At 44.1% G+C, this 24,633-nt stretch overlaps 1 protein-coding gene and 1 pseudogene across 2 annotated transcripts in view; one reads left to right on the forward strand and one right to left on the reverse strand.

The window, feature by feature from the left end:
* CLPB (caseinolytic mitochondrial matrix peptidase chaperone subunit B) overlaps positions 1 to 24,633 on the forward strand; it is a 140,536-nt gene that overhangs the window by 82,746 nt on the left and 33,157 nt on the right. For both annotated transcript variants that reach the window (XM_047691442.1, XM_047691443.1), the window contains one exon: positions 19,345 to 19,442. In XM_047691442.1, coding sequence (XP_047547398.1) covers positions 19,345 to 19,442 — 98 coding nt within the window. The remainder of the gene's footprint in view (positions 1 to 19,344; positions 19,443 to 24,633) is intronic.
* LOC125078555 (60S ribosomal protein L23a-like) lies at positions 20,461 to 20,942 on the reverse strand (annotated as a pseudogene).

The following is a 24,633-nucleotide window of genomic DNA, read 5'->3' on the forward strand; positions in this document are numbered from 1 at the left end:
CCCCTACCCCCCACCCCACCGCCCACCTCACCCCTACCCGCAAATGCTCCTGCTCTTTTTCTCTCTCTCTGTAATTTAAAAAAAACAAAGAACGAGAACTGATTGGCTTGTGTGCGTGAGTGGTTGCAGGCCAGAAAGCCAGGGGGACCCAATAGGCCTCATAGCTAAGGTGGTAGTTAAGAGGAGCTCCTCTGTTGTATATGAAAGTTTTCTTTTAAAGAGTACTATTCAAGGGCACCTGGGTGGCTCAGTTGTTAAGTGTCTGCCATCCGCTCAGGTCATGATCCCAGGGTCCTGGAATCAAGCCCCGCATTGGGCTCCCTGCCCTCGGAGGGCCTGCTTCTCCCTCTCCCACTCCCTCTGCTGTGTTCCCTCTCTCACTGTGTCTCTCTCTGTCAAATAAATAAATAAAATATTTTTAAAAGAGTACTATTCAAAACTTATCTGTAAAATTTTGTTTTTGTTGTAAAACTCGTCTTTTCGCTTATTTCCTTTTATTACTTTAACAACATTTATGGCATCTCCCTATCCTTGTGAAGCTTAGACTCTGGCAGAATATAGACATTAGGCAAATAATTACAGAATTATTAGCTAATTGTCACTGAGATAAGTATTATTAAGGAAGAATAGAGGGTCCTATGAGAGCCTAACAGGGACCTGATCTGGTCTGAATCGAGAGAAGCCTTCCCTGAGTAAATGTTTTGAGACCTGAAATGTAGATCTCAGTTCATCACTTAACCTGAGAAAGTCCTATGGAGAATCATCCAGAAGGACCCAGTACTCTCGTCAGGGGCATGTGGGAATGGAGGGGTTCTGTGGTGGTAACATTTCAGTCCACATGGTAAGTGAAGGTCAACAGGGGCCCTCAGTGACCGAGTCCTTCCTCTGTCCTTGGCCTAGTCAGCCCCTCACCCAGTGCAGAGTAAAGAACTGTCCTTGCTAACCCTCAGGGAAAGATATTTCTGTATCCCAGATCCTGTGGATGTAGAGGAGTCACTGCATGGTTGAGTTACAGATGAGCGCCTGGCCACCAGAGCCCAAGCTCTTCAGAGCCGCCTGCCATCCAGGCACCCTCATTTCATCAAGACTGTAATCGGCTCCAAGCAGTCCTTGGATGAGCCTGGCTGGTATCCGGCATGACCTCATCACCGACAACAGAGGCAGCTGGAGGCCAACTCTCCCCTGGGTGAAGGAGAGGTCAGCCTTAGCTGGGGCAGGTCTGTTCTCTGTCCAGTGTTCTCCTCCACCTGCACTGGGCCTGGAAACAGAGCTGAGTAGAATTCAGATTTCCTGAAGCAAGGCCATCTGCCCTTTGCTGGCCCAGTCTTGCTCCTTCAGTGAATGTGCTTGTGGACAGAATGCACAGAAAAAGGGCAGCACTGCAGCTTTAAGAAGGGATGTCAATCTGAAGGTCAAGGGCTGCAGAATAGTAGCAAAGTTCCCATTCTAGAGTCAGACTGGGGATTTGCCCAGGACCAAGTTTCCCTACCCAAAAGGAGTTGTGCTTCTAGCATTCATGCTTTCTCTTCCTCTACACAGAGGCCTGGCAGTGTCCCAGAAGGAGCATGGCAGAGATGCTCTCTATAGGCTTATACCATAGACTCCTTCCCAAACATGGTTTTAGAAATGAATTCTTTCATTTCTAAATGAAAGTGGCAAGAAGGAGCTTGCCACTTCAGGAATCCTTCAGAAACTCCCTTTGAAGTAATGAATGCTGTTTGGTTGGAATGCTAAGTCAGGTTTAGGTGATCTGGCACTAATTCAGCCTTGCTGTGCAACCTTGAGGAGACCCTCCGCCTCACTGAGCCTCTAATGATCTAAAACTAGATTACTGGATTTCAATCTCAAAGCTTCCTTCTGTTTTCATATTTTGTGACTTTCATGAATGCCTTCTGATTTATCTAATTGCAAATCTGAAAATTAATCTAATACTTAATTCAGCAACTATTAAATATTTTCCTGCAGCTGACCGCCGGTATCCCTTTTCTAGGTTCCTCTGAACCTATGCTCTTAAAGCATCCTGAATAATTTCTTTCTTAAACTTACCACAACATGTAGTCATACAGTTATTTGATCACTAGATCTCTCCTTTGTTATATTAATGTGTTTCCTGAAGGTAGAGGGTCTGGATCTGCAGTGTTTATATTCCCAGCATCCTGCAGTATCCTTAGCGCATGACGGGTACTCAGTAAACATTTGTTGAATAAATGTATTTATAATGGGCACTGGACGTTACAGGAAATAAAAAAGAGAAAGAGGCAGGTCCTTCTTTCAGGCTGCACCCTAGGTTGGTGCAAAGGCTCATAAACAAAGCACACTGAGAACAGTGCAGGACAGTTCAGGACTGAAATAAACTTACACCAAGGGCAGAATAAACGCATGTAATGAATGAGGAGGGGAAGATCATTGTTGGTGTTGTAGAAGCTTCGTGGAGGAGGGGGACTGGAGGTTGTTCCATAGGACAGGTAGAGTTCAAACAAGTAGAGGGAAGGAGGAAAGCTTTTCAGGTGCGACAGTAACAGAAATAAGATTTGCATGTTAGAGAGGAGGAAGAAGCGGGCCCCCTGCTGGATTATGGGTAGGGAGTGTGAAGAACCTTGGGGATGAGCAGAGGACTTAAACTCCACTTTGAAATCAATAGAGCTCCTGAGGTGACTGTCGTTTGTTTGGTGACTAGTGGTTTTTACTTTCAAAATTTTATTTTTTTTTTAAGTGTATTTTAGAGAGTGCAAGCACGCGCGCTTGAGGGTGGAGGGAGGAGCAGAGGGAGAAGGAGAGGGGGAAGCAGACTTCTGCTGAACACAGAACCTGACAAACTCGGGGCTTAGCACCCTGAGATCATGACCCGAGCTGGAACCAAGAGTCAGACACTCAACCGACTGAACCACCCAGGTGCCCCAACAGTGATTTTTACTTTAAAAAATGTACAAGGTAAAAATTTTAAGCAGTACCAGAATATATTAGTGAAAAAGAAGTCTCCCTTCCACGTCTCTGGTCGTCCTCCTCAGAAGCAACCATTGTAACTTTTCTTACGTTTCCTTCCTATTGCTGCTGTGAACAAATTAGCAAAAACTTAGTGGCTTAGAACAACTCAAGTTTATTATCTTAAAATTCTGGAAATGAGTCTAGAATGGATCTCAGTGGACTAAGAGCAAGGTGTCAGGAGTACATTACTTTTTGGAGACCCAGAGAAAATCTGTTTTCTTGCCTTTTCTAGTTTCTAGAGCCTGCCCACATTCCTTGTCTCATAGTCCCTTTCTGTCTTCAAGCTGCAGTGGTCAGTTGGTCTTTCTCCTTTTTCATTCTGACATTGAGTCTTCTGCCTCCCTTTTTCACTTTTAAGGACCCTTACGATTACATTGTGCCCACCTGAATAATCCAGGGTAATCTTGCCTTCTCAGAGTCAGCTGATTAGCAACCTTAATTCTATCTACAACCTTAATTCCCCTTTGCCAGGTGATTTAGCACAATCACAGGTTCTAAGGATTAGAATGTGGATATCATTGGGGGGGCATTATTCTGCCTACTAGACTTTCAGAGATATTTTATGTTTTATTTTTCTTCCTGTTTTGAATAGTTAATACTAGTACACAGTACAAATTCAAAAGTTTTCAGTTAACGGTCTTACTCCCACCCCATCACAAACCCAAGTGGTTTCTCCACTGTATTTTTATGACTTCTTTTTTTAAAAGATTTTATTTATTTATTTGTCAGAGGCGGGGGGTGCGTACATGTAAGCACAAGCAGGGGGAGTGGCAGGCAGAGGAAGAAGCAGTCTCCCCGCTGAGCAAGGAACCCGATACGGGACTTAGTGCTAGGACCCTGGAATCATGACCTGAGCTGAAGGCAGACATTTAACCCACTGAGGCACCTAGGTGTCCCTCTTTATTACTTTTTCCCTTAAAATTAATAACAGTCTGTGGGGAGACAGTTTTAAGACTATGCAGCTATCCTGCTCCTCATCAAAATTTCCCTCTGGACTTAGCTTCCATTGATGATTTTTTTTTTTTTCCATTGATGATTCCTTCCTGAACCAGTCTTTTATGCAGTGGTTGCAAAATGAGTATTTTACAACTTTCCCAACTCCAGCACTCACTCCACATTGACCACTCAGCATCTGTCATCCTGTGGTAAACAAGAGTCCTTTCTTCCACATTTATTTATCTGTTGTGAAAATGTGCTCATGGCTACTATTGCTTTAATTGTTCTGTTACTCATTACTGTTCTTTGTTACGTTGTGCTAAAATGCTAAAACTGTCTCAGATTTGGCCAGTGTGGCATACCCCAATTTATTTATTTATTTTTATTTTTATTTTTTAGCATTTCCATATTTCCTGGCAGAACAGGATGTTCCCCTCTTGTGTCCGTCCACCTTGCTGCTGCCCTGGAATCAGCCATTTCTCTCAGAAGCCCTAAGACTTTTTTTTTTTTTTTTTTTTTTTTGTCACAGAGAGAGAGATCACAAGCAGGCAGAGAGGCAGAGAGAGAGGGGGAAGCAGGCTCCCCACTGAGCAGAGAGCCCAATGTGGGGCTTGATCCCAGGACCCTGAGACCGTGACCCGAGCGGAAGGCAGAGGCTTAAACACTGAGCCTCCCAGGCGCCCGGCCCTAAGACTTTTTAATGAGCAATTGTATTATATGCTGAAACCTGAGTACCACGTTTGCTTATTACCCCTTCTGTTGAGAGGACCAGGAAATATATATGGTTATATACACATGTGCATACATGTATGTGCATATACATATTTATACACATATGCATATTGCATGTACATATTTTTGAAATCCTGAATACCACTACCTCCCATTCCAGTCCATTCCCACCAGGTTCTTCTTTGTCCTCACACATTTCTGCTTTATATGCCCCTTCTTCTGTAGGGAGAATGCTGGCTCCAAACAGCACTGGATACATTTGCTCATTTTCGTACTCCTGTAATACATCTAAGAAGGCTTCATCCTTGGCTCACCTGTTCTACTCTAGAAAACAGACCTACTAAATGGAGTTCAGATCAGGGTTTGTTTGCAGTTCTCATGCCTACTCCATCCAAGGCTAAGAGTATAGAGTCAAATGCTAGCTTCAAAAGTTACTTGGGTGGTATTTTTTCCCCTTCATTGTGAGTGTTAATCATTTGAAATACAGTTGGGTTAATTTTTCAATTCACTTCTAGTTTTCAGGCTTTTCTACCTTACCTGTTTTTGTTTTAATTTTGTTGTTTGAACTATATAGAAAGATATATTCAGAAAAGTAAAACTCTCTCCTGTATCCCTTTCTACCCTTTTTCTGCTCCCCTCAGTAACCCTGACCCCATGTTTCTTTGTATAAGTAAATTATATGTATTTTTAAATTTACCCTTTTTTCCTACACAAGAGGTAGCACATGATATATGCTCTTCTGCAGTCTGCTTTTTTTACATAACCATATTTCCTGGCAATCACACGATAGCAGTTCACAGAGGTCTTCCTCGTTCTTTTTTATAGCTGCATAGTATTCCACTGTATGTTTTTATTGTATTTCCTATGCTTAGACATTGAGTTTTCCAGTATTCTTTTAGTTACCAATAATGCTACAGTGAATAACCTCTTACGCGTATATTTGGGATTGTTGGAGGTGTGTCTTTATAGTTAAGTCCTAGAAGTGGTATTGCTGGGTCAAGGGGTAGATGTATATGTCCTTTAGTTAGATATTGTGAATTTCTCCTCCACAGAAGTTGTACCATTTTGCATTCCCACTAACAATGTTACATGAAAGTGCCTTTTTTTCTCACCTCTCCCAACAGAGTGTATTGTCAAGCTTTTAGATTTTTGCCAATCTGGTAGGTGAGAGATAGTATCTTAGCATAGTTTTAGTTTGATTCTCCTGTTATGATTAAAGTTAAGAGCCATTTTGTATCTCCTGTGAATTGTCTTTTCTTGTCTTTTGCCTGTTTTTCTATAGGACTTTCGGTCTTTTTCTTTTTCTTGATTTTTGAAATTTCTTTGTATGTTAAGGATGCAGCCTTTTATCTGTGATCTATATTGCAAATATTTTCTCCCACCTTGGACTGATATGTTTTTAATACTTCCCATATAATTTTGATACACAGCCAGGATTGCAAACCACTGGAGTAGTTTAAACTGTGCCAACTGGAACAGTTTCTTAAAGGAGAGTACATACAGAGAAAGGATCATGAGCTGAGGACTCAGCCTTGGATGTTACCCATAACCTGAGACAGAAGAATGAACAGGAACCTGCATAGGAGATAAAGTTATGGGTGTTAGGTATCATGAAAATCAAGTGGAAAAGAATCGAAAGGGAGGAAGGATTGGTCAGCAGCACTGACTACTGTAGCCATGATGAAGAAGAAAGAGTTGGTTGGGTATGCTAATGAGGTCCATACCTCTGCCTTCCAACACTGCTTCATTCCCGCTTGTTCAGACTGAGAGAAAGACTCTCCTGATCTCTTTGATTTCGTCTACCAGTATTTCCAGGACGGGCTATAGAGTTCTTGCCTAACAATAGAAATTGAAGGAACATAGCCCAACTACATCATAACTGAAGCATAATTACTCAGTTAGTAATATTTATTAAGCTCCTCCTGTGTGCCAGCTACTATTCTAGCCACAGACTGTCACAAGACCTCACTTAAATGTGTGATTCTCTCACACCACTTCTGAAAAGTTCTTTGTTCCAAGTCCATCCTTGGTTGTCATGCAGCCTCAATGAGACAAACTTGGTAAAGTCCTTAGAATTAATTAGAGAAAAATCCTTTGAGGGTAATGGAATCATTAGCACCAGTTAGAAGCTCTGAGTCAAAAATGACCCTTTTGGTGTAGCCTGCAGTCTATTCCCTGCCCTCTCCTTCCTCCTAAGCTTCCCCACTACTGCCCTTCCACTTTTATTTGGTGCCTGTTGCCTAGTGACCAGAGTTGGCCAGAAAGGAAGGAGCATAAACTGAGAGAGTCCTTGTTGCTTCTAGTTTGTTTTTTTTTTAAAGCCACAATTTTATGAGGGAGATGAGTAATTCCTTCAGCCTTGATGGGGGATTGAAAAGCAGACATCAGCAGATGAATGGTTCCTGCACCCAGGACTGGAGCCTGTAGCATTTAATATCATAAAGATACCCACCTCCACACTCCTGATTCTCTCCCTACTAGGAGTGTAGTTAGCAAAAATATTTCATTGGTTTCTGTTTTGCAAGTGTTCTTGAAGCTGCCTGTAAAGAAGGCCTCCTGCTTTCCTGAAGGTCAGAGCAAAAGTTTGTATATTTTAGTATACAGTTGGCCCTTGAACAATGCAGTGGTTAGGGGCGCTATGCAGGCAAAAATCTGCTTGTAACTTTTGACTCCCCAAGATTCAATGTTTAATAGTCTGCTGTAGATCAGAAAGTCTGACCAATATATAAATGGTTGATTAACATACATTTTGTATATTATAGGTATTATATACCATATTCTTGCAATAATGTGAGCTAGAGCAAAGGTGTCATTTAAAAAATCATAAGGAGGAGAAAATAGATGTATAGTACTATTTATCAAAATAAATCCATTGTAAGTGACCTGCACAGCTCAAATCTGTGTTGTTCACGGGTCACCTGGGCTTCGTTGCAGTAAGCCTGGCTCAACCACCACTTTAATGTACCAATTGCTCTCATGCAAGCAGAAGGCTTTACTTAGCTTTGGGAATAAACATGTAAGTGGCAGTGTAAGCCATCTCTTGGTAAACCTTCTTCTCTGTTGTGGACATTAGGCTGGGATTGGTCATCAGAAGCTTAAACATCTGGTCAGGTCAGTCCTTTGGGGTGGTTGATGTTTTATAGACAACCCATCAAGATTGATTGGCCTCATAACTGAATTAGCCAGATGTGTGGGCATTGTGTGCCCTCTCCTCAGCCTGCCTTCAATGTTGTTAGACAGAAGCAGACATGCGATTAGCATGTTTGAAGATGATGTGTTTTTAGTGCATGAACAAAAGCTGCTGTCTTCTGCAGAGACTGTGGCTCTGCCCGAGACGTCAACAGTATAATTGTTGACTGCTAAATTCAGCCCAGACCCCAGGCTTGGCTGCCTTGGTCTCAGCTGTCATTTGTGGGCGGGGGTGGGGGGAATGCAGAAGCCCAGGGACCCAGGCTCTTATTATGTGCACTTTGAACTCTGCTTTATCCCAAGTCATTCACTTCCATGACAGTTGCTCCCAGCTGCTTTCTGGGCACAGAACCTGATGCCACTTCTGAGGGTAGTCTGTGCTGGATTGTGGGGGGAGAGGGAAGTGGCTGGTCTCCTGAGAGTCCACAACTCCAGGAAACTTGCCCAAAATGAAAATGAGCTGAGGATCCCTGTACTCCTAGTACTTATGCCGCATGCTATTCAGAAACATCTCTCATCTAGAAAACCCCTACCTTAAGTTGCATTGACCAGAAATCCTTGGCAGGAATAAGGCAAACCCTATTTCCCACCTAACTCTATATATGAATTATGTTTGAACACTTATTTCCATGCTATTGTACCACCTCTTTTCTAACCAGACTAGCCTACATATTTGCCTGACAACAGGCTAAGCATTTTCATGTCTCCAATACCTCTGCTGATGCTTAATATTCTGTAGACTCTCATATTCAGTGTATCTAAACCCAACCTTCCACAGACTCCCCCATATTCATTATTTGGTGACTGGAAGCATCAATTACTAGTCACCAAACAAGAAAGTATTGTAAATAAGTCTGATGACTTCACTCTCACTTTTCATCAAGCATGTCTGTCTTAGAATTTTCTCTCCCTTTTGTCTGCGAAAGAGACGGGGTGGGGGGCTTCGCGTTCAGTATGCGATCTCTGCAATAGACCATTGGTGAGATGCATTGTAGGAAGGAATGCCTAATAATGGTAATTGTACTAAAAGTAGCAATAGCTATCATTTATTGAGTCCTTACTGTGTACTAAGCTCTATACTATGGCTTTTTTTCCTCTCTTAATAATTAAAATAACTGTGAATTTGATACTCTTATTATCTAAATATTCCATATATATAAACAATGGCACCATTAAGTAACTTGGCCAAGTTCCACCACTCACTAGCAAGTAGCACAGCCATTGTGGTCTATCTCTGCTTATGATCTCATGAGCAGAATTACCAGTCTATATCCCCAGAGCCTCTACAGGGTCTGGCATAAAATAGGTGCTCTGGAATGTTGGTTGGTCGAATGAATGAATGATTCCATGTTCTTCCCATTGAACTTGCTTTCAGGCTTAAAGGGGGACTGGCTGAGCATTTGTAGCTTATGCCAAGAAGTATGGATTTTGTCTCCTCTCCTAATACCCAGCTGTACACAGACATGTTCCCTCCCACTCAGTAACAAACTGCCTGGAACTCTTTCCTGGCTCATATTTACAAGAGAATGTGATAAATTCTGTATTGATCCCTCCTGTTCCACTGTAAATTTTGCAAAAGATGATTAAATAGAGCAATAGAGTCTGCAGGCATTGTGGCTCAATATGTTGTGGAGTGGCGTATCGACCTCCTCCATCCAAAGGCAGCCAGCGCCTATCCCTGCTGCCCCAGACCAGTAATTAAAATCCTGTGAGACTGGGATTTAAAATCCAATCATATCCCTGAATCAAGCCTTCTAGCCTCCCCATGTGACGAGTGCAATAAGGTAACGGCAAGAGCATGTTTATGTCTGTGCTGAAGCAGTCCCCATAGGGTGGGTAAGAAATGGAGAGTTGGGTAGCCCTGCTGGCTAAATCACTTCACCCTGACATCACAGCCACTTGTAAGACAATCTGTAGGTACATAAACAGGTCCCCGCCAAAGATCAGATCTCAGGCTCTAAGAGCAAAATATCATGTACAGAATTCATGAATTGTGTTTTCAGTGTACACTTCTGTTCCCACAGCGAGTAGTTGGTTTAAGCAAGTGATTTGGCTTGATTAAGCTATGGCCTTTAATAATCAAATATGTGTTTGCAATTTCTACAGGATCTCTTTGGTTTAATCTAAGCTGAAGCCAACCTTCTCTGTGCTGAGGCCTATAATCGAGGCACAAGATATTCTTGAAATATACTTATCCATCTTCTCCAGCAGGACCAGGAACTCTAGAGCTGGGACAGTGTTTTCTTTTTTTTTTTTTTTTTGAAGATTTTATTTATTTATTTATTTGACGGTGGTGGGTAGTCACAATGAGGCAGAGAGGCAGGCAAAGAGAGAGGGGGAAGCAGGCTCCCTGTGGAGCAGAGAACCTGATGCAGGGCTCAATCCCAGGCCCCTGAGATCATGGCCTGAAGCTGAAGGCAGAGGCTTAAGCCACTGAGCCACCCAGGCACCCTGGGACAGTGTTTTCTTATTCACCTTTGAATTCCTAGCACTTAGCTTGATGCCAGACACATAAAAGATTCTCAAAAAGTATCTCTGAATGAACAAACACAAATTAACAATTAGTCTTGGGGAAAAAAACTCCATAAGCTGAGGTATAAGTAGTAGATCTACCAGATAGTCATCCACTCAGTGCTTGAACATTTCTAGTGCTGGGGAACTCATTCGTTCCTGAGGCTTCTCAGAATCTATCTTTGGATGATGGTTAGAAATTTCTTATATTCAACCAGAATCTGCTTCCAAGGGTCTTAACTTTACTGCGGGGCTTATGTAGAATGAATCTAATTCTTGTTCCACTGCTGGCCCTTCCAATACCTGAAGATGCAGGCATATTCTTCTGAGCTATCTTTTCTCCAGCCTGCACCTCCAGTTCCTTAACCCATTATTCTCATGTGGCTTCCCAACCTTTTTCTACTTTTTTAAAAGTATTTTACTTAATTTTTTTTAGTAATTTCTACACCCATCCTAAGGCTTGAACTCACAACCCAGAGATCAAGAGTCACGGGCTCTTCCAGTTGAGCCAGCCAGGCACCCAACCCTTTCCTATTTTGATCACACTTCCCAAACCATCTCTACTTTGTGTCTCTTCTAAAACCCGTGACTTCCCATTTATTTCCATTACTTTTCATCTCATTTGTTTCAGCTCTTAATGTCAGCCTTCCACCAGGTGTATCTGGCTCTTCTCACCTTAATCTGATGCCTACAGGTTTGATGAACAGACCATCCTGTGATATACTATCTAAACAGATATACTATCTAAACATGTATATCATACTGTGATATACATACTAAACAGGACCAGCCCTATTTGCTGCCACTCAGAACTTCCTTCCAGGTCATCTATGATCATTCCCCTTGGGTCTGGTTAGTCCACCAGTCACTACTAACCTTCCATACTGTACTGGCACCCAGCCCACAATTCTCCATCATGTCCTCAGGTTATCCTGAGATACCCCATCAAATGTCTGATGAAGTCCACATTTGCCCTGACTGCATCTATTGAGCACAGATAATCCCGATGAAGAAAGGAACTGAGGTTAGTCTGGCATGACTTGGGTTTCTGTGACCCCATCCTCATTGCCTGGAAATCATCACCATTTCCTTTTCTAGGCAGTCACAGGGCATCCCTTTAGTGATACATCTGATTCTGGAGATGAGACGTATGTGTATAAAAAGTATGTGATCAGTTAGGTATTTTAAGGGTTCAAAGGAGGAAGTGGTGCACGTAGGCTAGAGTGGTCTGGGAAGGTTTCTAGCCAGGGGAAATGGAGCTGGGCTTCACAGAATAGAGGGTCTGAGTGGTGGGCAAAGGGGAGTTTGCCACCACTGAAGAGAATAGTGACACCTCTGTGTGATCTAGTCCTTCTGGTCACGTGGAATTGAAAGTCTGGGGGTGGGGCCTAGGATTGTGGGCAGATGGAAAGAGCCCTGGACTGGAAGGCTCCAACCTTCCCTTCTCCAGACTTCTCCAGTGTTTTTTTCCTTAGTGCTGACTCAGTGTAACACCTCTGCTCTTCCCCAGCTGGTGCTGTGCTTTCCTGTCTCTCCAGCTACACAGTATGTAGCTCTCTTGTAGTGGGGGGAGGGGAGTTGTCATCCTCATCCCCTTGTCCGCCCTCACCACACTGCATTGTCACTGTTTCCCTTCCTGTCTGTCTCCCATCAGCCTGGGTTCTGCCCAAAGGCAAGAACCAGTCTGACCCTACTGTGTACCCAGCACTTGGCCTAGTGTCAGTTCTCAGTGGGTTTTAAAAGAATGGCTGGGTCTGGTCATGAGGCAGTAGCTCTCTGTTCCATGAACTTTAGATATCCCCCTCTCTGCAGGCAAGGGGTCTCAACTGACTGTGTCTGTTGGAGAGTTAGGAGTTGCAGATGATCTTCTAGGATGTCAGTTAATGTGGGTCACTATTCACCTGGTCCCCAGTTGGGGAAGCCCTAAATGAAAAGAAAAGGAAACCCCATCTTGTACCCTACAAAGCTGTTGATCTCAAACCTACCTCTAGAAATCTCCTGTATCTTGGTTTTGGAGCATGTCAGCACACTGGAAAGGAAGAAGAGAGATTTTTTTTTTTCTGGTTTTGAGTCGTCAGGTCTTTGGAAGATAGCACTATGTGGTGGAAAAGCAGACCTGGCTTCTTTAAAAAACAACAACAAAAAAACTGATTATGTAAAATTGCGTACAGAAGAAAGAATAGTGTAATAAATCTGTGCTTTAAATTCCAGCTCTACTGTTTGTCTGCTGAGTGACCATGGGCAAATTATTTCAGCTCTCTGAGCCTGTTTTCCCTGAGTCTTTGTATGGTGAATAATTCAGACACTATGTACAAAGGCCTTATACCCAACCAATGTTAGCTTACCTCTTTTCATCTTGCTCTTCTGCCAGACTCCATTAAATCACCTGGAAAATGGGGAAAATAATACCTCTTCTGCTTTCTTCAAATTGTTAAGAATGAAATACATGGAAGGAGTCAGCACAGGGTATGGCATGTAGTGAGTGCTGTTAAAGCTTGTTGGTCACAAGGGAGGCGGATCTAGAGGTGCACAGGTATGTGTGTGTATGTATCTTGAGAGTGCTTACTGGTGTGATTTATGGAAATAGATCAGGACAAGGTGTCAGGGAACTGGGGCTCTTCCTGGTTCCATTCAGCCTTCTGACAGCATTCTGGACAGATCTCTTCTCTCTCTGACCTGAGGGGCTACAGGCATACTAACTGTGAGGACTAAATGGGGATGGGCCCCCAGGAAAGGGAGGGTATTGGAAAGAAAACAGGATCCCATGGACAGACAAGAGAGCACCGAGAGCTGGAGGGTGGTAGAGGCTTCCCAGAGGGAGGGACCTTGAAGAAGGGGTAGTCAGGGAAATAAGGAACAAGGTTCCAGGTGTGAAGAGTGGCCCAAACAACAGGGTGGAGACAGGGAAGACTTGTGGTTTCTCTGATGTGGTCATTCTGTCTTTCTAGGAATGCTTCCTTGGTGGGGAACTCACATCCAGAAAGAGCAGATCCTTCCACACTGACAAACATCTCTGATTATAGGGGAATTTTCCCTTATATTCAACAGAAAACCTCTAATTGGGGGTAAACAAACTGTTGAAATAGTGAAAATCAAGATGAAGATGGTAAAGGAGCTAGCAGTAAAAATGGAAGGAAGAGTGAATATAAACATTATTACAAAGAACATTGTACCGTCTTTTTCCCCCCAATCATTTTCAGGCTTTTTGTTTTACTTGGTCCAAACAAAACCCCTAGAGGTAGGCAAGGGAGCAGTTGTTACCACCAGAGAAGTGAAGAAAGTGTCCTGGATCACACAGCAGGGAAGTGGTAGCCTCCACCCATGCAAGCTCCGCCACTCACCCTCCCACCACCACCCTGCCTCTTGCTCTTTTAGAGAGCTGGGAGCCAGCTACATGCAGGGGAAGGGGTTAGTCAGGGAAACTCATTGGTGGTAGACCTGGATCACTAGAAGGCCAAAATGGCTGATAGAACCGCAGGGGCGGGGGTCAGTGGGGAGTGTATGAGCATGTCAATGTGGTAATAATACGGCTTAACACATTTGTACACTGTTGTGTTTTTTTAAAGCCTTCTTATACTAACATTATCTTCGTTGATATTCACAGAAGCAGGCAGAGGGCCAGAACAAGTAGTGACAGGGGTAGAGGGAGTAACAAGCCCCCTCCCCCACCCTAATTTCAGCCCTTTCCCAAGGAAGGGCAAGTGAGCCAATCTGTCCTACCTCTTCCTCCCCACTTCCCCTCACAGAGCCTGGAGGGTGTTGGGCCTGACCTGACCTAATTTTCCAGAGAGATGTCTTGGGACCAGGAAAGAGGCTAGGAGATTTGGCCTTCAGGAGTCAGTGACAGTCATACACTTGCTGTCAGAGGGCTCTTCTGAGGCCGGAAGAGCCGCCATGTTTTGTGTGACCTCAGAAGATAGTCCCTGGAAAGAAATCCATTCATTTGGTTAATCTTAGTGAAACCTGTTCTGTGCCAGGCCCTGTGCTTCGTAGCAAGGATACAGCAGTGGATCAGACATGATCCCTGACTTCAAAGAGCTCTCAGTGACAGACTGTTTCCATGCAGAATGATCAGTAAGGTAGAAGCAGAAGGGCCCGTGGGAACACAAATGGTGATACCGAACCTGGGATGGGAGGGAAACCAGGAAGGTTTCTTGGAGAAGCCTGAACCAAGTCTTTAAATATGAACAAGTGTTTGCTGGAAGACCAAGGTGGGAGTGGGTTTGGAGGGAGAAGTTGGAGCTCATATGAAACTGAGTTCTGTCCTCGGTTTAGTTGGGGAACCCCTTAGAACCATGAGCTCAGGGCTAGGTTCTGGGCATAGTCAGGCAAGCCAGGGTGAGACCACCTGTTTCTGATATAGTGAAGGGGAATCTTTTCTTAGGGACTTGGAAGAGTTCACCATTAAGGTGTTTTTCCACTCAGAAAATCTATGATTGTGTCAAACCAAAGACAGGCACTATGCCAGAGAAGAGCAGGGGGTTCCCTGGGTCCCAGTTGGCCAGACTTCTGTCCTACCAACACCATTTCTACTGCTTTACATGATAAGACCCAAGCCAGCACTGGTACCAGCCAGGACCAGCCCATACCACCCCGACACACACACACCTTACTTTGCTGACCCAAGCCCTATTGACAGATCCCCCAGAATCTGAAGGAATTCAAGACAAATGGTTAAGAGGATGGAGTTAATAAAATTTGAAAAATTGAGGCCTGTCACTCCACTAAACTTTTTTCAATACCACTGACAGAAACATATTTCCCCAATGAGTGACCTTCCACAGCTGTAGCGGGCAGGCACAGCCGCAGCAGTGCTGCCAGGAAGCCATTCTGCTATTTATCAAATATTATAAGCTGGGACACACTAATCTGGAGCAGGGAAAGGAGAGGAGGGGTCCTGCTCTATACTGCCTGGGGTGCTCCAGGTGTTGGCCCCAGCCCCAGACAGCCAGTGGGAGGTGACGGATGGCCTGCGATTAGCACTCCCCACCTCCATTCGGCCCTCTCACTTGCTCCCAGAGGCCTGACCCTCTAGACCAGCTGCTCGGCCCGGAGGGGCCCTGGGTAGGAGACAAGGGGAGGTCAGGGCAGGGCACGGGCCATCCTGATGCCCCCGGAGAGGGCAGACGGGTGACACCCAGTGTGGTTATTTATTGGAGTATAATGGTTTGTGGCCGTTGGTCGTGGAGGTGAAATCGATCAGTTGTAAAAGTCAGGTTCTATCAATTATTACAGCAATTAGTCAAGTCAGAGCAAGGGTGTGGGGGGTTGGGGGACTAATATTAGATGGACATTTTCCATGGTGCCCCCACTTCAGCCTTCCTAAAGTGGGAGCAGAGAAGTGCTGCCCTGAGGCTCCAGAACCTTGGAGAAACCGGCTGGTTTCCCCCCTCAGGAGTGGCTGGGTGGGGACTGACTCAGAGCCTCCTAAGCTAGAGATTGGCCCAGTACTATTTTAAAAGCCGTCCCTGTGCTCACTGGCCCAGGTGCAGAGATGTCCTACCTGTCCCCATCCTATGGTTTATGAGAAGTGACACGACTCCTACTAGAAATTACTCAGTGGCCAGTGTTTATGGCACACATTTTTCATTCTGTAAGCAAATATAGATCACTGACAACACTTGTTTGACGCAACTAATCTCATCCTCTGTTCTTTCTCCCACTGTCTTCCTCTCCCACTTTTCCTTCCTTGCCTCCCTCCCCTTCTCTTTCATTTCTCTTCTTCTCTTCACTCCTCTTGTCTTTCCCTTCTATAGGTCTCTCCTTATAGATTCCCCTTTTACTCCAGCCCATATCTAGTGACTGAGTTCCCCTCAAGGCTACCTAAAATGGAGGCCTTTCCCCTGCTGAATTGTAGCTCCCTTTTGGCCCTAGCCATGACCTAGGAACTTCTGGGGAGGGGAAGATGCCATCTGCCAGTGGCCCTCAGCCTTGTGGACCCCTCAGTGTTGAGCACCAGAGGGATGCTGGGTTGGGCTAGTAAGGCCAGACTAGGTGAACAAGCCCCTTAGTACTCCATTCCTTTCCGCCCCCCTCCCCCAGTACTGTCTATCTTTCCTTCAGCGCACACTGACATTCAGCCTGAGTTGTGGTTGTTTGGTCATCTCTCATCCCCATTAGCTTCTGGAAAGCTGGGATTGTGCCTTCATGCACACTGTAGGTAGCATCTAATCTTAAAGACAGGAAGAGGAGTCTGCACAAGAGATAGCCACAGGGGTGTGAGGAAAATCTGAAAAAAAAAAAAAAATGGTTTTATAGCAATCAAAGGAGAATGGCCAAGGTATCACTTGCTTCAGAGTGGTCAGGAAATAACAAAAGAGAAGACTATTCCCTGGCTTTGCCAGTCTCCCATCATCCTGCATCCAGAGCCCTGCAAATACAAAGCCCCCAGTCACCACTAATAGAACTGAAAGAAGGAGGCTCCAATGGAGCCCCTAAGGACTTGGCTACTAGTTAGGAAGAGCACAGACACCCTCCTTACAGGGAGGTACCACTTGGTCCTGTAAGCGGTGAAAAGCCAGGGAAGGGTATTTCAGCAGGGCTGTGTCAGAGCCGCCCTGTGGGAGTGTGGAGAATTGGAGTTGAGAAAGCCTGGCAATGAGTTGGACTCCTGGTCCAAGCAAATAATTAGCTTTGTGACCCTGGGCTAGTTGGTTCACTTTTCTGGGCCCCAGTTCTCATGTCTGTGGCATGGGGATTTTAATTTCTCCCTCTCAGCAGTGGTTGCAAGGGTTAAGTGATTCAGTGTACAGAGCTCAGTGCAGAGCTCAGTGTCCAGCACATAGTTAGTGCTCAGCAAATACCCGCAGCCCCCGTGACCACCACTCCTAGATTTATAGCCAAGAGAGATGCAAAGACTTGTACGCATATGTTCATAGCAGCATTGTTCACAATAGCCTAAGGGAGAAACAACCCAAACGTCCATCCACTGATGCATAGCTAAGCAAAATGTGGCCTATCCACAGAAAGGAGCTTTACGCATCCATGAAAAGGAATGCTGCTTTCCTGCTTTCATGTTGCAGCATGAATGACAGCTACTACAACATCAATGACCCTTGAGAACATGCTGACTGAAAGAAGCGAGACAGGAAAGGCCATATATTGTATGTTTCCTTTTATATGAAATGTCAAGTATAGACAGATCTGTGGAAACAGAAAGTAGGCTAACGGTTGTTGGGTTTAGGGGGAATAGAGGGTGTCTGATAATGGTTATGGGGTTTCTTGTCAAGATTATGAAAATGATCTAGAATCAGTGCTATTTATGTATAATCAGTTGTATGTATCTAGAGTAATTGTACAACCCTGTAAGTATATTTAGAACCAGTGAATTTTATACTTGAAAAGGTTGAATTTTATGGTATGTGAATTATACCTCAATAAAAAAGAACATAAATATTTCAAATTGCTGTTAGAAAATAGGATTATGTATAAAAGTATTAGTTTTTCTCATTGATAAGTGTCCTTGGCCTGGATCATACTTCTTGCTCTCTGCCCCACCCCCTCTTCCTCCCACACCTGTTCCTCTGTAGTCCAGGCAGACAGCCGTATGTAAATGCTTAATAAATGCTTACAGTTGTTGAAAATTTATAGACCTTTAAGAAGTAGAGAACTTCAGTAGGAATAGTTTTATATCCTGGAACAGATGTTTCCACAGCGTAGGACTGAGAAATGCTGGGTTTTGTAGTCCATCAGCAAACCGTAGCTAGACACCCACCTTGAGCCAGGCCGTATGCTGATGTGCATTTGCCTGCATGTACAGTGCTCCCAACCAGCTCACTATATCCTGATGACAGGGGTGGAGTCTTAACCCTTCTTTACTTCTAGATAGTACTTCCTTAGCAAGAAAGAAGATCAAGGAATGTTCCATTTAATACATAGTTCTTGAGCATCTTCTCTGTTCAAGGCACAGCTTTCTGTGGTTTGAGAGAAGTGCTTTGGGGGCCAGGCCAGATCTGATTCTTCTGTGTCTCAAGCCCCACACATTGAAGGTTTGCCAAACTGAATGGTACGGACAGTTTTTGAAGAGGAGAGTGAGGTGTTCAGACCTGGCCCTGGGAAGGAGATTCTAGCAATGTGGAGGTCAGGGGACCCCTTCCTCCATATCTTCCAAGACATTGCACCAAGTAGTCCCAGTTTAAACAGGCTCATCAGTTCCCTGTTTAAAAGAGAAAGAAGGTAGATAGATGGCCTGGGCAAGCCCCTTCTTTTTATCATACTTCAAATTCTTTGTCCTCAAATCACAGGAACTAATGATTGGAAGAAATGCCTGCCTACACGCACACATTCACCAACAGTTAGGCATTGGTAAGGGCATCAAACCTCGAGGCTGCCATAACCAGCTTCCTGGTGATGCCTACTCCCTTCCAGAGGACTCTACTAACTCTGGTAGACCGGAAATACCAAGGTAAAAGGGCATTAAAGGAGAGAGAGAGAGAGAGAGGAGCAGAGAGCAGGAAAAAAGGGGGCTGTTTTACTTTTTTTTTTTATATTCTGTGCTTTAGAAAGGAACCCCTTTTATATGATTTTATTAATGAATATTCATCTATATGCAAATGACCTTAATCATACGGGCATTTTAATGACTGATGCATTGGTGGTAGGATATATTAATCTATGTGTTTGGTATTTTAGCATGTTCAGCTGTGTGTATTTGGGAGGGTAACTGTGTGTGTATTTGTGTACGACACACCTATGTGTACATATAACACATCTTTGTGTACATGGTAGTATGGGTAATATGTTTCTGCGCATGAGTGCCTATATGTGTATGAACCCTGATACCCTGACCTCGGTGTTAGAGAGAACTAAGGACTGTCCTCTCAGAGTACCTTGACATGTTTTTCTCACCATTCTACAATTTCTTAGGGTTTGTTGCTCCCTACTTCGAAGGAAATTCCTTCTCTGAAGTCAGGGCCTAGGTTACCTCTGAGAGAAGGCTGAGGCCTCACTGTGATCACTCATAGAGCCTTTGACTACTTCTCTTCCTGCCAGGAGCCAACCCTCTGCAGAGGAATGAAATGGGACACACACCCTTGGATTATGCCCGAGAAGGGGAGGTGATGAAGCTTCTGAGGACTTCTGAGGTGAAGGTAAGTCTCAGAAAAAGGAGAAGGCCTCTGGGCACTCCCTGCTGCATTTAATCTTTCACTCATTAAATTATGTCTGGCTCCATACCAAGCCACTTCTCCTTAGGGATTATTGTCTGTTTAAATACAAATCCAGCCCCCAATTTCATCAAGAATAAGTAGCTGCCCCTGTCATGACCAGGCAGAGGCCTGAGTCACTTCTGACTTCTGAGGACTAATCTTCAGATTCAGTTTTTGAGGTAATGGGCCTTCTAGCTCCTTTTCATAGGACCAGGGATAGTTAGACAAAATCTTTAGCCCAAGTCCTATTACCTCAGCCTCACATATTCTATAACCTCAGCAGGCAATCCTTTCCCATCATCACTCTTTCCAGAACCATTCTCTGGAATAGTAGTAGTCCCACATATCCAGACATACTCCACACATACTCCAGAGAGCCTGGGACAGTCTGGGCCAAAAAAATTGCTATCATAATTTGCTCTTCTCAACCAAACTTTTGAACTCCCTAAATGCTGGTTGCCTTCTGCTCTTCCAGCCACCAAGCTATCATCACTCAGAAACTACTGGGCAAAATCCAAGAACTAGAATTACAAATCTCGGAGTTGCCAGGGGCCTCAGAAATCATTAAGTCCAGTGGTGGGAAATCTTACTGAAGCCTAAGCAAATAAGTCAGAGGAAAATAAAGCTGTTCTGGTTGAAGGAGAGGTGGATCAGAGCCACACCTACCTGGCCTAGCCCTCTCTCTTGGGCAGCCTCTATAGACATTCTTCTGTGAGGCACATGTTTTAAATACCTGAAGCCTAAATCAATGGACTCATTTTACTTCTGGGGGAAACGGGGGGCCTGGGGTGTGACATGGCTTGCCTTTGGTCCCAGAGTGCATTGGTGTCAAAACAGAAACTAATAGACTTGAATGCAAGGTCATGTAGTAGGTTCAATGGTGGGACTAGAACTGAAAGCCTTAGTTTGTTTGTTTTTTCTTTTTATGGTGAAAAATTTAGATTTAGCAGCTGGACTCGGTTTAGATGATCCCAGTTTTGTTGGCAACATCCAAAGCATCATACTCAAGAGCCAGTTGAACATACGCCTTTTTTTCTCCATTGGGCCTGATCAGGGTGTTGACCTTGGCCACATCATGTACTAGAGCTTCTTCACAGCCTATTTGACCTGGTGTTTGGTGGCCTTGACATCCACAGTGAACACAATTGTGTTATTGTCTTCTGTTTTCTTCATGGCTAACTCGATAGTCAGGGGGATCTTAATGATGGCACAGTGGTCAAGTTTGTTTCTCCTGGGGGTGCTCTTTGGAGGATATTTGGACAGCCTTCAGAGACCCATTGTCTTGGGCGGTGGGAATATAGATGACATGCAGATCTTCTTTTCTTTGTGACTGTGGACACCTTTCAGCACTGCTTTCTTGGACTTAAAAGCTTCGGCTTTGGCTTTGGCTTTGGTTTTGTCTTTGGGAGGGACAGGGGCTTCCTTCTTTGCTTTCAGTGCCATCTTCATGAAAGAGCAGAAGACTTGATTTCTGACTCTCAGTCATGTGTTCTTTCCATCATTGTGGAGTCTCTTTTGGCACAGTGGCTGAAATGCCTTGAGATGATTTAGTGTGACAAGTCCCACCTGGTGGCAAATATTCTCTGTGTCTTGAGTAAGAGCACTTAGGTCACCGGACTGAGACAGATAAGAAGACATGGCTTGTGATCCCAACTCTACCACTCACTGACTTGGTGACGTGGGCCTAGCATTTCCCTTCACTGAAGCTCAGTTTACCTCTGTGAAATGAAGACATTGCACAAAATGGTTTCTAAGATTCCATTCAGTATATAATTACCTATGTATTCATCAGAATAAACTAGATTATGTTGTAACAACCCAGAATTTCAGTGGTGTAGAATAATGAAGATTTATTTTTGGCTTCATGCAGCCTGTCCATGATGGGTCAGTGGTGGGGCCTGTGTTCGTCATAGGCCCTCAGAGACCAGACTGGCATTACAGCCACAATCTGGGATGTTGCATGTCGCTGGCCAGAGGGAAAGGAATGCTCTGGAGGGTCTTGCATCTGTAGTTAAATACTTAGTCTAGAAATCGACCCTCTACTTCCACTCACAACTCACTGGACAGATAATGCTTTGTTCCCACACAATCACAAGATGCCAAGAAGAGTAACCCTCCCATGTGCCCAGAAGGGGGAGAATTGGAAATATCTGGCAACCAGCATGAGACATACAGTTTGTCTCCCTGGAATCCTGAGTAACTGTCTTGCAGTAGTTCCCTCCAGAGAAGGGCTGGAAGGGTAGGAAGGGAGATGGGTTTTCACAGCACATCCTGAGGAGTGCTTGGGACCAGCAAGAGTGAAAGTTCCTAGAGAGCAAGCACTTCTTCCTCTCTGTTCAGATTTTCCACCCCTAGGAGCAGCCCTAGAGGCCAGGTCAGTTTCCTCAGGTGTCTTAAGGAAATCCCTGAAAATGTTTCAGATAACCTCAGGGACTGCACTCCTGTCATCCCTCTCAGGCTCTTTCCGTCATCATGGGTTGTCCCTGGACTTGGCCAAGAGAGTCCGTGGTGTGTTCAGTGGTATGACACAGAGCAGGCCTCTTAGTGCCGGCATAGGTGGAGGGGTTAGGGCTGCTGAGGGACCCTTAACTAAATTTGACTGCCTTAGAAGTGGCTTAATGTTGGTCATGTTAGTACAAGGCTAGTGCCCGAGTGAATAATAGGTACTGTGCCAGGTGCTCTCCTGTATTTTTTCTAATCCTATAACAAATCCTTGAAGCAGCTCTTACTACCTCCATTTTACAGATGGGAAAACTGAAGTTGAGAGAAAGAAAGCAGATGACTTACAGAAAGTCGTTATAAATAGCTATTGGATATGAATGAGAGGATTTCCTTTTATGACATTATATTTGCCTATTCTGGACCTTATCTAGCTATATATAAATGACCTCTTTTTTTAACCTGGTTAATAGCCTACTGTATATACAGGAGTCTCAAATGGCAGCCATATTTTATTTTGCTAAACCAAGAATTTATAAAAAATGTGACCCCTTAGGGTTTGGGAATATAGATTCTCCAGGCATAGGCGGCTCAACTCCCTATTATATTATGTGCCGGCCTATCAGACATTCATATTTCCTCCTTGACCCTGAAAGTGAATTATGATCCTAGTTCCATGGGGGGAGGGGTTTCCACCTAATTTTCTTTCTTCCTTCCTTCCTTCCTTCCTTCCTTCCTTCCTTCCTTCCTTCCTTCTTTCTTTCTTCCTTCCTTCCTTTCTTTCTTTTTAGTTACTTTTTTTTAGTAATCTCTACACTCAGTGTGGGGGCTTGAACTCAAGAGTTGCACACTCTTCCAACTGAGCCAGCCAGGTGCTCAACTTTATACTATTTCTCGGGGTGCCTGGATGGCTCAGTGGGTTAAGCCTCTGCCTTTGGCTCAGGTCATCTTCTCAGGGTCCTGGGATCAAGCCCTGCATTGGGCTCTCTGCTCAGCGGGGAACCTGCTTCCCCCTCTCTCTCTGCCTGCCTCTCTGCATATTTGTGACCTCTCTCTCTGTCAAATAAATAAATAAAATATTTTTTAAAAGTATTATTTCTTGATAATTTTCCCATTTCCCAGTTATCCATAAGCCTAATGTTTAATTTCATTCTGCCTTTTAAAAATGTGTCACTTATCTAAGAATCTCTGTCACCTTAAGTGGCCTGAATGATTTTCTCCTTACTGCCAGGTTGCTCAGTTTCTCAGCATTCTCTGTGCAGAAGCTTCCTTGGGCCTCCTGAGAAGATTCAGAGGTAGATGAAGCCTAGCCCCTGTCCTCTGAGCTGGCCGTCTAGAAAAGGAGTATGGGGGAGAGGCAGGCTATCTTATCTCTGATACCCACAGACTGATTTGTACATTAGAAGGGGCCTGCAGAGAGTTTGTGGGGTCTCCAAGAAAGCATGGATCATGTCCAGGAAGAATGAGCAGGGCAGGCTTCATAGAGAAGGTAGCTTGTGATCTCAGTTTGAAGGATTTTACTACATGGAGAGTTTAATACTTAGAGCTTAGACCATTTTCATGTTTTAACTAAGAGATGAAAGAGAGAGGTAGAAATATATCTCTGTGCACATGATGGCAGATAAAACAAAAATATGGGGAGCTATTCCATGATGAATATTCAGCTGAGGGGGACGTGCTGGTGCCAGCCTGCATCTCCACTCCCAGATCCTCATTCCACCGAGACTCACGAGGAATTTATTGCTCATTTTAATCACACCCAGAGAATGAATTGGCAGGAATATTAGGCAGATAGGCCTATCATATATATTTTATTTGCATATCCCAGTGACAGAATCACAAGCACATTTCCTATATCTACATTTTTTCATTTGCTTCAGGGGTAGCTGGGGATGCAGTGCTCCCCTGGGCCTGCATTCTGGGCTATAAGGCTGGGTGCCTCCATCAGAGCTGTGGAAAGCCCTCTAGGAGAGAAGGGGTAAGGTACACAGGAGGATAAGGGGGTTCTCTTACTCCTGTCTTAGGGTGAAGTGATGCCTCTTCCCCATTTTGCCCAGCCTGCTCCCTGCCGCGTCTCAGGTGCCAACATGAGCACACCTAGCCCTGTGTTTGGCGCTGCAGGGGTGGCGATACCATCTGACCTTCACTGTAGGCTTACTGTCGGCCAGACACAGACTTAGGTGCTTTATGGGGACAAGCTTTTGCTCTCTCTTTTGTTTTTAACTTTTTGAAAACTTTTTGTTGACATGTACTCTTATAAGATGTACATATCACAAGTATAGAGCTCACTGAATTTTCACAAACTAAATACATCTGATCAAGAAATACACCATTCACTCAGAAACCCACCTTATACTTCTTCCAGTCACTACCCATCCCCCAAGGAGAAGAATTATCTTGATATATTTTATTTTTACATAATTTCACAAATAGTGCAGTGAATTCTGTAAACCCTTCACCCACATTACCTGTTAACATTTTTCATTTTGCTTTATGATGTATATAAATATTATAGAGATATGCATAATTTTTTCTGAACTATTTAAAAGTAAGTTATACACATGATGCTCCTCTACCCCTAAATAGTTGTGTTTCGTAAAAAAAACAAGGACATTTTCTTACCTTGATACAGTTGTCAGAAGCAGAACATTAATATTGATATTAACTAATTTGTAGATGTTATTCACATTTCACC

The sequence above is a fragment of the Lutra lutra genome, chromosome 10 (assembly GCF_902655055.1).
Source record: "Lutra lutra chromosome 10, mLutLut1.2, whole genome shotgun sequence".
NCBI lineage: Eukaryota > Metazoa > Chordata > Mammalia > Carnivora > Mustelidae > Lutra > Lutra lutra.